Source organism: Bos javanicus, chromosome 29 (genome assembly GCF_032452875.1).
Source record: "Bos javanicus breed banteng chromosome 29, ARS-OSU_banteng_1.0, whole genome shotgun sequence".
NCBI lineage: Eukaryota > Metazoa > Chordata > Mammalia > Artiodactyla > Bovidae > Bos > Bos javanicus.
Genome location: NC_083896.1, coordinates 51,067,105 through 51,078,523, shown reverse-complemented (window position 1 = coordinate 51,078,523; position 11,419 = coordinate 51,067,105). Strand labels below are relative to the sequence as shown.

The 11,419-nt window shown below is 66.3% G+C and overlaps 2 protein-coding genes across 6 annotated transcripts; both read right to left on the bottom strand.

Annotated features, from left to right (window-relative positions):
* Positions 1–364: 364 nt before the first annotated feature.
* IRF7 (interferon regulatory factor 7) lies at positions 365–3,443 on the bottom strand. Of its 3 annotated transcripts, XM_061407558.1 has the most exons (8): positions 2,780–3,427; positions 2,534–2,696; positions 2,245–2,452; positions 1,949–2,007; positions 1,675–1,852; positions 843–1,370; positions 652–770; positions 365–578 (listed from the first exon to the last, which is right to left on the bottom strand). In XM_061407558.1, exons 1-8 carry the CDS (start codon positions 2,797–2,799, stop codon positions 411–413), a joined length of 1,443 nt encoding a protein of 480 aa, XP_061263542.1. In that variant the 5' UTR covers positions 2,800–3,427; the 3' UTR covers positions 365–410. The 3 variants fall into 3 exon arrangements, with proteins under 3 accessions (XP_061263542.1, XP_061263543.1, XP_061263544.1); XM_061407559.1 differs by lacking the exon at positions 652–770 and having other exon boundaries at positions 2,780–3,431; XM_061407560.1 differs by lacking the exons at positions 1,675–1,852; positions 1,949–2,007 and having other exon boundaries at positions 2,780–3,443.
* A 971-nt stretch (positions 3,444–4,414) lies between these two features.
* CDHR5 (cadherin related family member 5) lies at positions 4,415–11,383 on the bottom strand. Of its 3 annotated transcripts, none has more exons than XM_061407546.1 (15): positions 11,220–11,383; positions 10,672–10,847; positions 10,277–10,327; positions 8,698–8,790; positions 8,492–8,593; positions 8,305–8,415; positions 8,051–8,221; positions 7,446–7,536; positions 7,229–7,326; positions 6,936–7,136; positions 6,706–6,819; positions 6,553–6,628; positions 5,948–6,106; positions 5,238–5,431; positions 4,415–4,925 (listed from the first exon to the last, which is right to left on the bottom strand). In XM_061407546.1, the coding sequence occupies exons 1-15, from the start codon at positions 11,281–11,283 to the stop codon at positions 4,506–4,508; spliced, it is 2,121 nt and encodes a 706-aa protein (XP_061263530.1). In that variant the 5' UTR covers positions 11,284–11,383; the 3' UTR covers positions 4,415–4,505. The 3 variants fall into 3 exon arrangements, with proteins under 3 accessions (XP_061263530.1, XP_061263529.1, XP_061263532.1); XM_061407545.1 differs by having other exon boundaries at positions 5,948–6,466; positions 11,220–11,380; XM_061407548.1 differs by lacking the exon at positions 5,948–6,106.
* Positions 11,384–11,419: the final 36 nt, after the last annotated feature.

Sequence of the window (11,419 nt, the reverse complement as noted above, 5' to 3'; positions counted from 1 at the left end):
CCTCGTTCACAGCAGAGGGACCCAAGGGCTGCCTCTCTGGCACAGGGGGACGTCTGTGCACTCCCAGCAGTTTGTTGGCTCTAAAGCGTGGCCAGAGCTCTCACTGTGAAGTGGAAGAGGGAAGGGGCGTGCACAGGGGCCTGTGGGGGCAGGGCCCACAGTGTGATCCGCTGAATCCACGATGCCCTCCAGAGCCCGAGCTCCACCCTGCCCCCAGTGGACACTGGCATGGTTCTCAGAAGCTTGTTCTTTTGTTTCTTAGCCAAGCTGTGTGGCTGTAGGATCTTAGTTCCCCAGCCAGGGACTGAACCTGTGTGCCCTGCATTGGAAGTATGCAGTCTTAACCACTGGACCGCCAGCGAAGTCCCCTTAGATCTTTTTATTGGATTGGAAGGGGTTGGGGGTCTGGCTTAGGCAGCCTGTTCCACCTCCATCATGAAGTGCTCCAGGAAGTGCTCCAGGTCTTCGTAGAGGCTGTTAGAGCTGGAGAGGCAGAGGCTGAGGCTGCCACTGTCCAGGGAGGACACACCTTCGCGTTGCACAGCCTCCAGGTACGCCCGGCACAGCCACGGCTCCAGCTGCGGGGAGGGTGCTGTCAGGCCAGGTGGGGGCTGTGTGCAGCCTCCCCCTCCCTGGGACCTGGCCCCTCACCTTCACCAGGACCAGGCTCTTCTCCTTGGGCCTCCCCACTGATAGGTCCTGCCCGAAGCCCAAGTAGATGGTGTAGTGCGGGGAGCCGCGGCGCTGCTGGGCCCGGAACTCCACCAGTTCTATGGAATAGGGCTCTGGTGAGGGGGCGGGGCACAGAGGGCCCAGAGCCCCAAGGCAGGTGCGTCACTGACCTTGGAAGAAGGTGCCGAAGTCAAAGATGGGCGTGTCACAGTCCCGGGGCAGCAGGCGAGCGGGGCTGGAGGTGCTGGCTGAGCCCAGGGGCCCCCCCACCTCCCAGTAGACTTTGCACTTGCCCAGGCGCCGGGCCCACAGCCACGGCCCCCGGAGCTCCAGCTGCAGGCCAGGAGCCACATGCTGCAGCAGCTTCTCCGTGTAGTGGAGCTGCTTCTGGTCGGGCAGCCCGGCAGGGCTGGGGAAGGCTACCTGCTGCGGCGCTGGAGCCCCTCCAGCTACAGCAGAAGGGCCGTACAGCAGCACGCAGCGTGGACGCCCCACCACCTCCTGCAGCACGGTTCGGCCTTTATACAGGATGCTCAAGTCCAGGGCCCCTAGGCTGGGCTCCGGCTGCAAACCAAGCTGTGAGTAGCCAGGGCCAGCCAGGGGCGGCTCCCCTGCCATTGGCGTGCAGGCACTGGCAGAGGCTCCCATGTGGGGCTCTGCCTCTAGGGGCTGCCAGGGCTCTGGGGGTGGGCCTGCATCTGGAAAGGAAGAGAAGCCTGAGGTGACATCTGGGCCCCCAGGTCCTCCCTTTCCCACACGTTCCCTGGCTCCTGGGGCTGTGGCCTGAGGCTGGAGGCACCACCTTCTCTGTGGCAAGTACAGCTCCCAAGCAGAGGGCTCTGGCCCTGCAGAGGCCCAGCTATACTGGCCCAGCTGTGACCAGCACCATCCCTGCCAAGCACCCCCTCCCCTGGGCCACCCTCTCTCTCTCTCCAGGCACTCTGCTGTCTTGCCTGTCCCTGCAGGGTGGAGCACCCCCCACCCCCTGCAAGAGGCCCTCACCAGGAGCCTCTGGGGGGGTCAGATCCAGCAGATGGTCCTCCAAGCAGCTCTGCTGCAGCGCCTGGATCAAGAGGTCCCCGGCATCTCCAGCTAGGCTTGGGGGGCAGGGTTCAGGGTTCAGCCGGTGCCCCAGGCTCTCACCAGTATCTGCTGCCAGGCAGGGCCCCAGGAGGCCACCCTGCAGAAGAGGACAGCGCCAGCATAAATGAGCTGCCCCCAGGCCCAGGGAGGGAGCAGCCTCAACCCAGGATGCAAGAGTGCACAGGGGCCTTACCCTTGCAGGTGGGGCATCTTCTAGGGCCTCGTCCTCCCCCTGGTCAAAGCCTAGGCCTTCTGAGGGAGAATTAGGGTTGGGGAAACGCTGAAGTGAGGGATGTCAACGCCCCCTTGGTCCCGGAAGCTGGGCTGCGCTGCCCCTTGGAGCCCCAGCGGCCTCCTTCCCTCCAGTGCTGCCTCCCGTCTAACTGGCGCCAGCTTCTAAAACCTAAAATCTGACTTGGCAGCTACTCCCAGGACACAGCACAGTCCCCCTGCCGGCAGCGCCCCTCCCCCACCCCCGGCCTTCCTCACCTGGGCACCCCGGCTCGGAGCTGATCTTGTACACCTTATGAGGGTCGGTAGGGTCCCCCGAGTTGTCTTCCAACATCACAAAGCGTTGCGTGCTGCGCAGAGCGCAGCGGAAGTTGGTTTTCCAGGAGGCCCGCAGCGCACTCTCAGGGATCGGCGGGGCACCTCCACCGCTGCGGAGCGGCCACCTGCCGCGGGCCACGGCCCAGGCCTGAGAAGGAGTGTGGAGCACGTGGCCTGGACTTGCAGGCCTGAGCGGCCCTTCCCCGCCCGGGCAGAGCTAGAGTCTCACCTTAAAGATGCGCGAATCGGCCTCGCCCAGGTCCTTCCGCGCGAAATGCTTCCAGGGTACGCGGAAGCGCGTTCGGGCCGCGTCCAGCCACCGTAGCCCCTCATAGCGGCCGCTGCTGACCTCGCCCAGAAGCCAGTCTCCGAAGAGCACGCGCGGGGTTCCCCTGCGGGCGGAGCAGCCAGGTGTCAGGGCGCAAGGGGGCCGCCGGGGACGTGGGGCCGGCACCGGGCAGGGAGGCGGGCTCACCGGTCTGGAGCCTCGGCCATTGGTCCCTCCGCAAAGGCTGGGCCTGGAGAGAGCGGCACGCCCTGTGCTCAGAGGGCTGGGGTCGCGGCGCGGTCGGGGGTTGGCGCAGAAGAGAGAGGAGGGCTGTCTGTGAGTCTCCACAGGTAGTCCCGGGTGTCGGGGGGTCACAGACGCGGGCTTCCCGTCACGGCGTTGCGGAGGTGAGTCCTGGCCAAGACGGCGCTGGATGTGGCTACAGATGTGGCCGGCGCGCGCACGAAGCGTCACAGGTTTTGAGCCGGCGTCCGGGCTGGGCCCTACGGGGGCGCGACGGGAACGGCCGCAGGAAAACGAAACCCGGCGTTGCGGAAAAACGAAACCTAACCCGCCACGCCCCGCGCGTCACCGCCACCTCCCCGTCCAGGTCCCCGAGTTCCGGACCCGGGCCCCGCGCCGACATCCGTGCAGCCCGCTCCCTCCTGGTCACTGCTCCGAGAATCGACCCCGGAGTCCGACGAAGCCTTCACTCGGGTTCTTCCCGCGTTGGGTCTCCCCAGTACCTGGCGCAGGTTCGGGCCGCGTTCGGCCTCAGGACGCGGAGTCACCCGTGGGGAGATTGCTCCCCTGGGGCTCACGAGCAAACACTTTTATAGTGGCGGGGGCGGGGCCGGGCAGGGGCGGAGCTCCAGGTGCGGGGGAGGAAGTCACGTGCGCCTGGAGCGGGGCCGAGCGCAGGTGCGCAGGACGGGCTCTTGGGCCGCGGCGGGAGGCGGCACCGGGGTCCTGGCGACCCTGGACCAAGCCCCGATGCGGCCCAGCTGCTCCCCTCGCTCAACCAGCGCAGCGGGGCCTGGGGCCAGCAACCAGCTTCCCGGGAGAGGCGGTGGGATAAGCCGGGGGTTCCAGAAACAAAACCTGGCGCATCGCGGAGCGGAAGAGCGGGCGATGGGCGCGTGGGAGGGGCTGCGGCCGCGCTCTTTGGATTCTTAACCAGTGACAGTTCCTCAGGCAATAATATTCAAATACTGTCGAGATTAAAATACTTGGAAGGGATGGAAAAACACCGGCCACCCGGAAGGAACGGTAGTGGTGGTGGGGGGGGGGGGCGGTGCGGAAGTCTTGCCTGAGGGCCGCCCCGAGGAAGCCAGTGGAGGGGGTTCAGGCCCCAACTCCGTGACTCTGGGTTCCGTCCGTCCATAGCCTCTGTTCTGTGCACCCACCAGCCCCACGTGCCGCCCTAGGCTCGTGGCCACCGTCGTTCTGGGCCACACCCCCCACCGCCAATCAGTCCAGCCGCCTGGACTAGGTGCCTCCGCGAGCGCCCCAGAGCGTTTACTGCCCTCACTGTGGCCCACAGGTGCAGCAGTGTGACCCTCGGGAGGGTCCCGGGGCCCACACCCTCCCACACGAGTCCTTGAGGGGGGCTTCTGGCCAAGTGGCTCCTCAGCCTCCCCCAGACGAAGAATGTCCATGTCGAGTCGGCCGTGGTCAGACCAGGAGAGGAACTTCCTGGCCACCAGCTGGCACCAAGCCTGGGAAACCCCTCGCGCAGCCGGTGGTTTCCGGGAAACGGCGCCGAGAGCTCAAAGCAGTGCCCAGACCGCCCGCCCCTCGCGGCTCCCCCAGCGCCCCTGGCGGCCAGCACACGTCCCCGCAGAACCGAAAATGTTAGTTTATTCTGCGCCGTGGAGTGTGGGGACAGCCACCAAGCCGACTCTCGGGGTCCAGACTCTGGGGGGAGGTGGCGTTAGAAGTGGATGGAGTAGGTACCAGGCGCGTCCTGGGCATCCGCAGCCTCGTCGCCGCTGCCCTCGCTGCCAGAGTCGCCAGCGCCACCCGCTTCCGAGGCTGGCGTGTTGAGAACCACCACGTCGGCCTCGGCGCCGATGTCCTCTCCGAACCACACGGCCTTGTAGCCGCCCTCAGGCCGCCGCTCCTTGGTCAGGATGGACCTCACGGCCGCCGGGCTGCCCCCGTCCGCGGCCTTGGCAGGGGCCTCTGGGAGCCGACGCGGGGTCTCAGGGCTGGGCGGCGCGGGCTCCGGGGGCTCGGGCTCCCGGGGCGCCGGCAGGGCGTGGCTGGGTGAAGGGCTAGGCGCCGGCGCCCAGTTGGCGTCGTCCGAGTCGTTGAGGAAAGCCTGGTTGTCAAACCCTTGAGGCTGGGGCTCCTGGGGGCCGGCAGGAGCCTGCGGTCAGCCAGCGGCCAGCTGGGCTCGGCCACCCTGCCCCCGACACTGGGGGCCGGGCGCTCTGCCCCTCCACCCTGCTCTCCTCGCCTCGCACCCCATCTCCCACTCTGACCACTGGCCTCCCTCCATCTCCCACGCTGCCCGCTGCCTCACGCTGCCCAGCTCTCCATCCTGCCCCCTCTCCACCGCCCCGCCGTCTCCGGCTGCTCTCTGTGGAGTCTCCAGTCCGACTCTGCAACCCTCTCTCCTGGCCCTGCAGCGGGCAGCTCCTGCCCGCACGCCAAGCCTCACCAGCGCTCGGCCAGAGCCGCACGTGAGTCGGTGGCCGTAGTTCTTGTAGACCAGGACCGTGAGGGCAATCAGAGCCAGGAGGAGCAGTGCGCCCAGCACCCCGCCCAGTACCGCCATCTCTGCCTCCGAGAAGCGCCGGTCCCCAGCCTGGCCTCCGTCTGGCCTGCCTTCTGTTCCGTCTGTCACAGGTGTCCCTGCGGGCAATGTGACTGCTGCCCACTTACTCTCACACCCCAAGCACTCCCAGGCTGAACTGCGGGAAGCTCAGGACACCCTGAGAGCAGGCCAGGCCTGGCACCAAGGGCCGCGGTTCCCAGAGGTGGGTACACTGATCCCCCACAGGGAACCCAATAGGCCGGCCTGCTGGAGAGGGCGGGGAGGGGGTGTCAGTGCCCACCAGTTCCAAGTGGGAGGCCGAGGGGGCCACTATTCCATCAAGGAGATGTGGGCAGCATGGGGCCTGTGGACTGAATGACGCTGGGAACTGGGGGGTCACTGAACCCCAAATCTGGGCTCTGCCCCAACCCCCACACCTTCCCCAGTTTAACTCCTGGCACCCTTAGGGCCTGTCTCTCCCCTAGACCGGAACAGACCTCCCTTGGGGTTTCGTGGTCATGCTGGGCTGACCTGGGGTCAACCGTGCCCCACGGTGATGACCCAGTCATGAGTCAGGGAGCGTGAGGGTGACTCAAGGGTAATGGGGGTGCTACCTGGCGTCCAGGTGTTCCTGCTGGACCCAGGGGACATCGGCGTCGAGGTCTGTGCTGAGGCCCCGCTGGCTGAGGCTGTTGTGGGGGAGGGGCTGGTTCCCACACTAGGGGGCCCCGCAGGCGCAGGCGTGGAGGAGGCCGGTGGCCTCAGAGTGGTGCCTGAGGAGGGGTGTGGGCCAGTGTCCCCCCCAGAGCTGGTCGTGGAGGACCCCTGAGAGGGCTCAGGGGGCTGGGGGGCTTCCGAAGTGGGGCTGCTCGAGGGTCTGGTTGCTGAGCCCCCGCTGGGTGAGGCTGCTGGGGGGGAGGGGCTGGTTCCCACACTGGGGGGCCCCGAAGGCATGGAGGAGGCTGGTGACGTCAGAGTGGTGCCTGGGGAAGGCTGCAGGCCCGTGTCTCCTCCAGAGCTGGTCGTGGAGGACCCCTGAGAGGGCTCAGGGGGCCGGGGGACTTCCAAAGTGGTGCCGCTCGAGGGTCTGGTAGTTCCTGCCGTCTCTGGGGATGTGGGGGGACCTGGGGGGCCTGGGGCCAGTGACAGGGCTTGGACTCGCCACTGTCCCCAGCAAGGGGCCCTCCCCCTGCCAACCTGGGGTCCTTGGGAGGCTCACCTGTGGGGGAGGGCTGAATCTGAATCTCCACGACCGTGGTCGCGGTGCCTGAAGTCACTGTATTGTTGGCCTCAACCTGGGCAGGAAGGGGGTTTGTCCGTCCTGGGCTCCAGCTGGACCCCTGGCCCTCTGAGACCACCGCCCACCTCTCACCTCGGCGTAGAAGACCCCGGCATGCTCCAGTGAGGTAGCAGTCAGGACTGCTTCTCCGTCCATTCGGAAGTTAGAGTTGTTGGTGATTCGATACGTGATGGCTGAGTTGAGGTCCTAGACGTGGCCGCGGTTAGTCTGGAGCCCAGGCTGCTCTGCAAACCGCTCCTCCCCCGCCCCCCGCCCCCCACCAGCAGGAGGCCAGGCAGATCAAAGGACCAAGCAGTGCCTACTGGGAATTCAGGGTCCTGGGCCCGGATCCTCAGCGGCTGGGAAGGGTCAGCTGCATCCTTGACGACCACGCCCGCCCCAGAGCCAAGCCCTGCAGTGCCACGATACAGGCTCTGGGTGAAGTGGGGCATGCTCCCGCTGGCGTTCCGGGCCTCCACCGTGACCTGGGTCACGGAGTATCGGGCATTATCAGCCTGCTCGCCCTGGGGGTTTGGGAGACAACAGTGACCAGCTGGTCCTTGAACTGCATGTTCTGTAGCTGTGGGCCCAAGCAGGGCCTTGTGCAGGCACCAACCTTGACCACCAGAAGGAAGGTCTTGGCGTTGGGGATGCTCTTGGTCATGGTGAGGTTGCCCGAGTCGACACTGATGGAGAATGTGCTGTCCTCGTTTCCTGAGAAGACGGAGGGAGTGTTTGGGCGGGGTCCCCTCTGGAGGCCTGAGGTCTCCCCACATAGGGATAGGTTCAAGGTGTTCCCTGGAGAGGGAAGTTGGGAGCTGCTGCCCACTCACCACTGATGATGCTGTACTTGATGGGCTGGTTGATGCCCTGGTCCCCATCCACGGCGTACACGGGCCCAGGATGCAGGATGAGGGGGGCTGGCTGTGGGAACAAGGAGGGGCGAGGACCCCGTTGGGCTGGTGCTGTGGCCGCTGCTTGGCCTTCCTGCGCCCCTCCAGGAGGCCGGGGTCGCTACCAGTGGGCAGCCAAGGACACAGCCCAGTCGTCCAGCACTCTCCACTGCAGCTCCGGATCTGGGGCTAATGAGTCAGTTTGCCCAGAGACATTGGATCAATCTGAACACGCACGTCTGTCTCAGGAGGCAGCACTCAAGGATGGGAGGGCGCACCTGGTGGCCGTGCCAGGCCCCCAAGCCTCCCCAGCATCCTCCCCCAGCTCACTGCCCACTCGCTGGGCCCCAGGGGGCTGTCTGGCTGTGCCCTGAGGACAACTGGACCCAGTTCCCTCACTGGCATTTCAGAGGCCCTGGCCACCACGGCGTGGGGCAAGACTGGTTTACGAAAGAAGTTTCACTTTTCCTTGAAAATTACAACCACTCCGGCCCCCCTTGCAGGCCCCATGCCCCTGCCACCCTGCTCCTTGGGGTCCTCCATACCAGTCTGTGGCCGGTGGGCACAGCCCCATGGTACTGGGCATGGATGCAGACAAAACCATCCGAGTAGCTGCAGGGCAGGAACCAGGGGGGCCGCAGGTCGACGGGCTGCACCTCCAGGACCAAGGTGGCTGTGGCTGTGTGGCTGGGTTCTGTGGCCTCCTCCTGTGTGTCCTGCAACAGCCCGCCCTGCGGTCAGGCCTGCGCGCTGGGGGCCGAGGCCGCGCGCAGGGCCGTGAGTGGGAGTGCCTGCTCACCCGGGCCAGCAGCCGGAAGGTCATGTTTGGCCACCTCTCCAAGTCCAGTGATTGGTCCAGCCGAAGTGCTGGGCGGTTCGCACCCACCAAGGAGAAGAAGCTGCTGGCACCCTGGGGAGGCAGGGGACTCAGCCCGAGAGGACGCAAAGGGGAGGGGTGCCCGGAGCAAGGAGCTGGGAGCACTGACCAGGGTGACCTCTTGGAGGGTGTAGAAAAGGACATCGTCTTTGTCCTGGTCCTGGGCCTCCAATTCTGTCTCTGAGATGACGGTGGTGTTCACCCGAGTGTCCTGGGGGGCGGAGGGGCTGGTCTGGCTGTGACCTTGACCCCCAGGCTTAGACCCCGGCCTCCAGATGCCCCAGATGGTACCGGCCGCTGCCCCCTCTCGCTCACCTCAGGCACTTCCCAGAGCTTGGTCTCGTAGGGGAACCTGGGTGGGTTGTCGTTGACATCCAGCACAGACACAAACACCCTCAGCTGAGTCACCTGGGGGAGGGAGAATGTCCCCGGCCAGGCCGGGTGAGCTCATTCCGGATGCTGCGGTGCACCCCAGACAGCTCTCCGCCTGGGGCTCCAGCTCCAGGCATTACAGACAGGGAACAGAAAGTGATTTTAAAAACACAGAAGTGTGGGACTTCCCCGGTGATCCAGTGGCTGAGACTGAGCTCCCAACACAGGGGGCCCGGGTTTGATCCCCAGTCCCTTGTGGCTCAGCTGGTAAAGAATCCGTCCTCAATGCAGGAGACCTGGGTTCGATCCCTGTGTTGGAAAGATCCCCTGGAGAAGAGAAAGACTACCCACTCCAGTATTCTGGTCTGGATATTCCATGGACTATACAGTCCATGGGGTCACAGACGCGATTTTCAGTTTCTTGTTTTTCAGGGAACTGTTAACAGATCCCACACACGGCAGCTAAAGACTCCGTGTGCCACAGCTAGGACCTGGTGCAGGCAAATAAATGAAAATAAAGATTAAAAAGTACAGACAGAGGCGTGGCTGACCTGGAGAAAAATCACACAGGCCCTGCGGGGTGCGAGCAGCAGAGCCCCACAATGAGGAAAATGGCAAAGCAATCCAATTTCTTCAAACATAAAACTCGGGGGGAATCAAGAAACCCGTAGATTGAAAGAGACGTGAGAGAAACCTCAGCCAGCTGCTCCAGGTGGACCTTTCTGGGGACCCGATTCAGGCAAGAAACTGTCACAGACGCCTCTGGCCCCGGGGGAGTGGGGACGCGGGGTGTCGCACTGCTGAGGGGTCCCTGCCTTCGCCGGTGTGGGTGTGATGGCATCACCGCGGGAGTGGAGCCGTTAAGAAGCAGCCTTATCTTTTAGAGCCTCATCCTGAAATCTCCGTGGTGCACTGTGATGTCGGCTGGGGGCACCTACGGGACTCAGGGAAAACCGAAGAGCCGACTGGCGTGCCGGAGGGGGCGCGAGGGTGGGCGCCTCTCCGAGGACGTGTCTATCCAGGGAGCGGGCTCCCGCTCTGCTTTGATTCACTTCATTCGGGAGGCGGGGACCCCGCTGGAGAGCCTCCCTTTACTGGAGAGAGTATTTCTCCTGCCGCGCCCTGGGCTGGGCGGGGCCACGGGGGGAGTCAAGGACCCGCTGGAAGATGCTGCTGACCAGGCCCCAGGTGGACGCCCGGGGTGGGCAGGACCTGGCCTGAGGCAGAAGCAGCAGATTAGCGGGGGAGGGACGGGGGAGGGGAGGACGGAGCTGGCGGGAGGGGTGCCTCCCGGGTCGGCTTGGGGGACCCACTGGGCTGGGGTTGGGAGCTCAAGGCACAGTCTGCTGGAGGCAGTGTGGCCTTGCTGGCACAGAGGTGACTCCTGAACACGCCACCAGGCGGGGTCAGCAGGGAGTGACCGCGGCCAGGCAGGGCGGAGCACAGAGGTCCAGGCCAGGGCACTCTGACGTCAGAGGGGGTGGGCTCGGGGGTCGTGGGAGGAGTCTGGGGGCGCACTCACCACGGAGTCACCGCTCCTGCACTCCAGGTGAGCCAGCAGCATTGTGTTCGCCTGTGAGGGGGTGGGCGTGGGACTCACCTGACCGGCTGGCCCCGCCGACTGTCCCCATCTCCCAGCTGAGGAGACGGAGCGCGGCAGGTGCTGGCTCGGGGTCCGTGTCCCCCGCCCTGCGTCCAGCGGGCGTCAGGGCCCGGCAGCTTGACTCCCTGAGGGGCCCACCCCCGAGACCAGGCCCTCAGCCAAGCCTGGGGGCCCAAGAGGCCCCCTGGGCAAACTGAGACCCAGAGAGCCCCAGAGAGCCCCTCTCTGGGGAGGAGTGTCAGTGCCCAGGTGGATCCCACAGGGGGTCCCTGCCGCCCCCACGGGCACAGCCAGCCTGGGTCCGCTGTTCGCACCTCATAGTCCGGGGTCACGTTGAGAAACAGCTGATTCCCCTGGATCCGAAACGCAAAAAGGGTGGACGAGGGTCCAAGGGTCACCTGCTGGCCCTGGGGGACGTAGATGTCCAGGAGGGGCTCCCCGGGTTTCGTGTTCTCCTTGACGGTGAGGGAGGTCTTGTCCACGGAGCAGACTGGACGTCGGGGAGGAAGGGTCGGTGCTGCCAGCCCCCTGCCCGCGCCCCGCCCAGCCCCCCGCCCGCTGGCCAGCCCCCAGAGACCCGCCCAGCCCCCTGCCCGCTGGCCAGCCCCCCGCACCCCGCCCAGCCCCCTGCCCGCTGGCCAGCCCTGCCCCCACTCCCGCCCGCGCCCCGCCCAGCCCCCCGCCCGCTGGCCAGCCCCCCGAGACCCGCCCAGCCCCCTGCCCGCTGGCCAGCACCCCCCCGCCCCGCCCAACCCCCTGCCCACTGGCCAGCCCCCTGCCCGCGCCCCACCCAGCCCCTTGCCTGCTGGCCAGCCCCCCCACTCCGCGCCCCGCTCAGCTCCCTTCCCCTCCACGCCTGTACCCTGGGCCTGGGCCTGGGCCTCAGCCGCGAACAGCAGCGGGAGCAGCAGGACCCAAGTCCCCATCTGGGCGGTGGCGGCGGGCGGCCCGCAGAGGGTCCGAGCCCGTCTGGTGTCCAGGACCCGCTGAGCCACCTGGGTGCTGCCTGGCGCTTTCTCCTCCCGGGTGACCTTCGCCCCGCCAGGCGCCGCCCCACTTTAT

What these genes read in the sequence shown, in the direction of transcription:
- IRF7 (XM_061407558.1), bottom strand. Translation starts at nt 2,799, where the DNA reads ATGGCCGAGGCTCCAGACCG. An exon ending in CTCCGAGCCGGGGTGCCCAG is followed by an intron (nt 2,008 to 2,244) that starts GTGAGGAAGGCC and finishes ATTCTCCCTCAG; the next exon opens with AAGGCCTAGGCTTTGACCAG. An exon ending in CTTCGGCACCTTCTTCCAAG is followed by an intron (nt 771 to 842) that starts GTCAGTGACGCA and finishes CCTATTCCATAG; the next exon opens with AACTGGTGGAGTTCCGGGCC.
- CDHR5 (XM_061407545.1), bottom strand. Translation starts at nt 11,283, where the DNA reads ATGGGGACTTGGGTCCTGCTGCTCCCGCTGCTGTTCGCGGCTGAGGCC. An exon ending in CCGGGGTCTTCTACGCCGAG is followed by an intron (nt 6,629 to 6,705) that starts GTGAGAGGTGGG and finishes CTTCCTGCCCAG; the next exon opens with GTTGAGGCCAACAATACAGT. An exon ending in GCGGCTCTGGCCGAGCGCTG is followed by an intron (nt 4,926 to 5,237) that starts GTGAGGCTTGGC and finishes GCCGGCCCCCAG; the next exon opens with GAGCCCCAGCCTCAAGGGTT.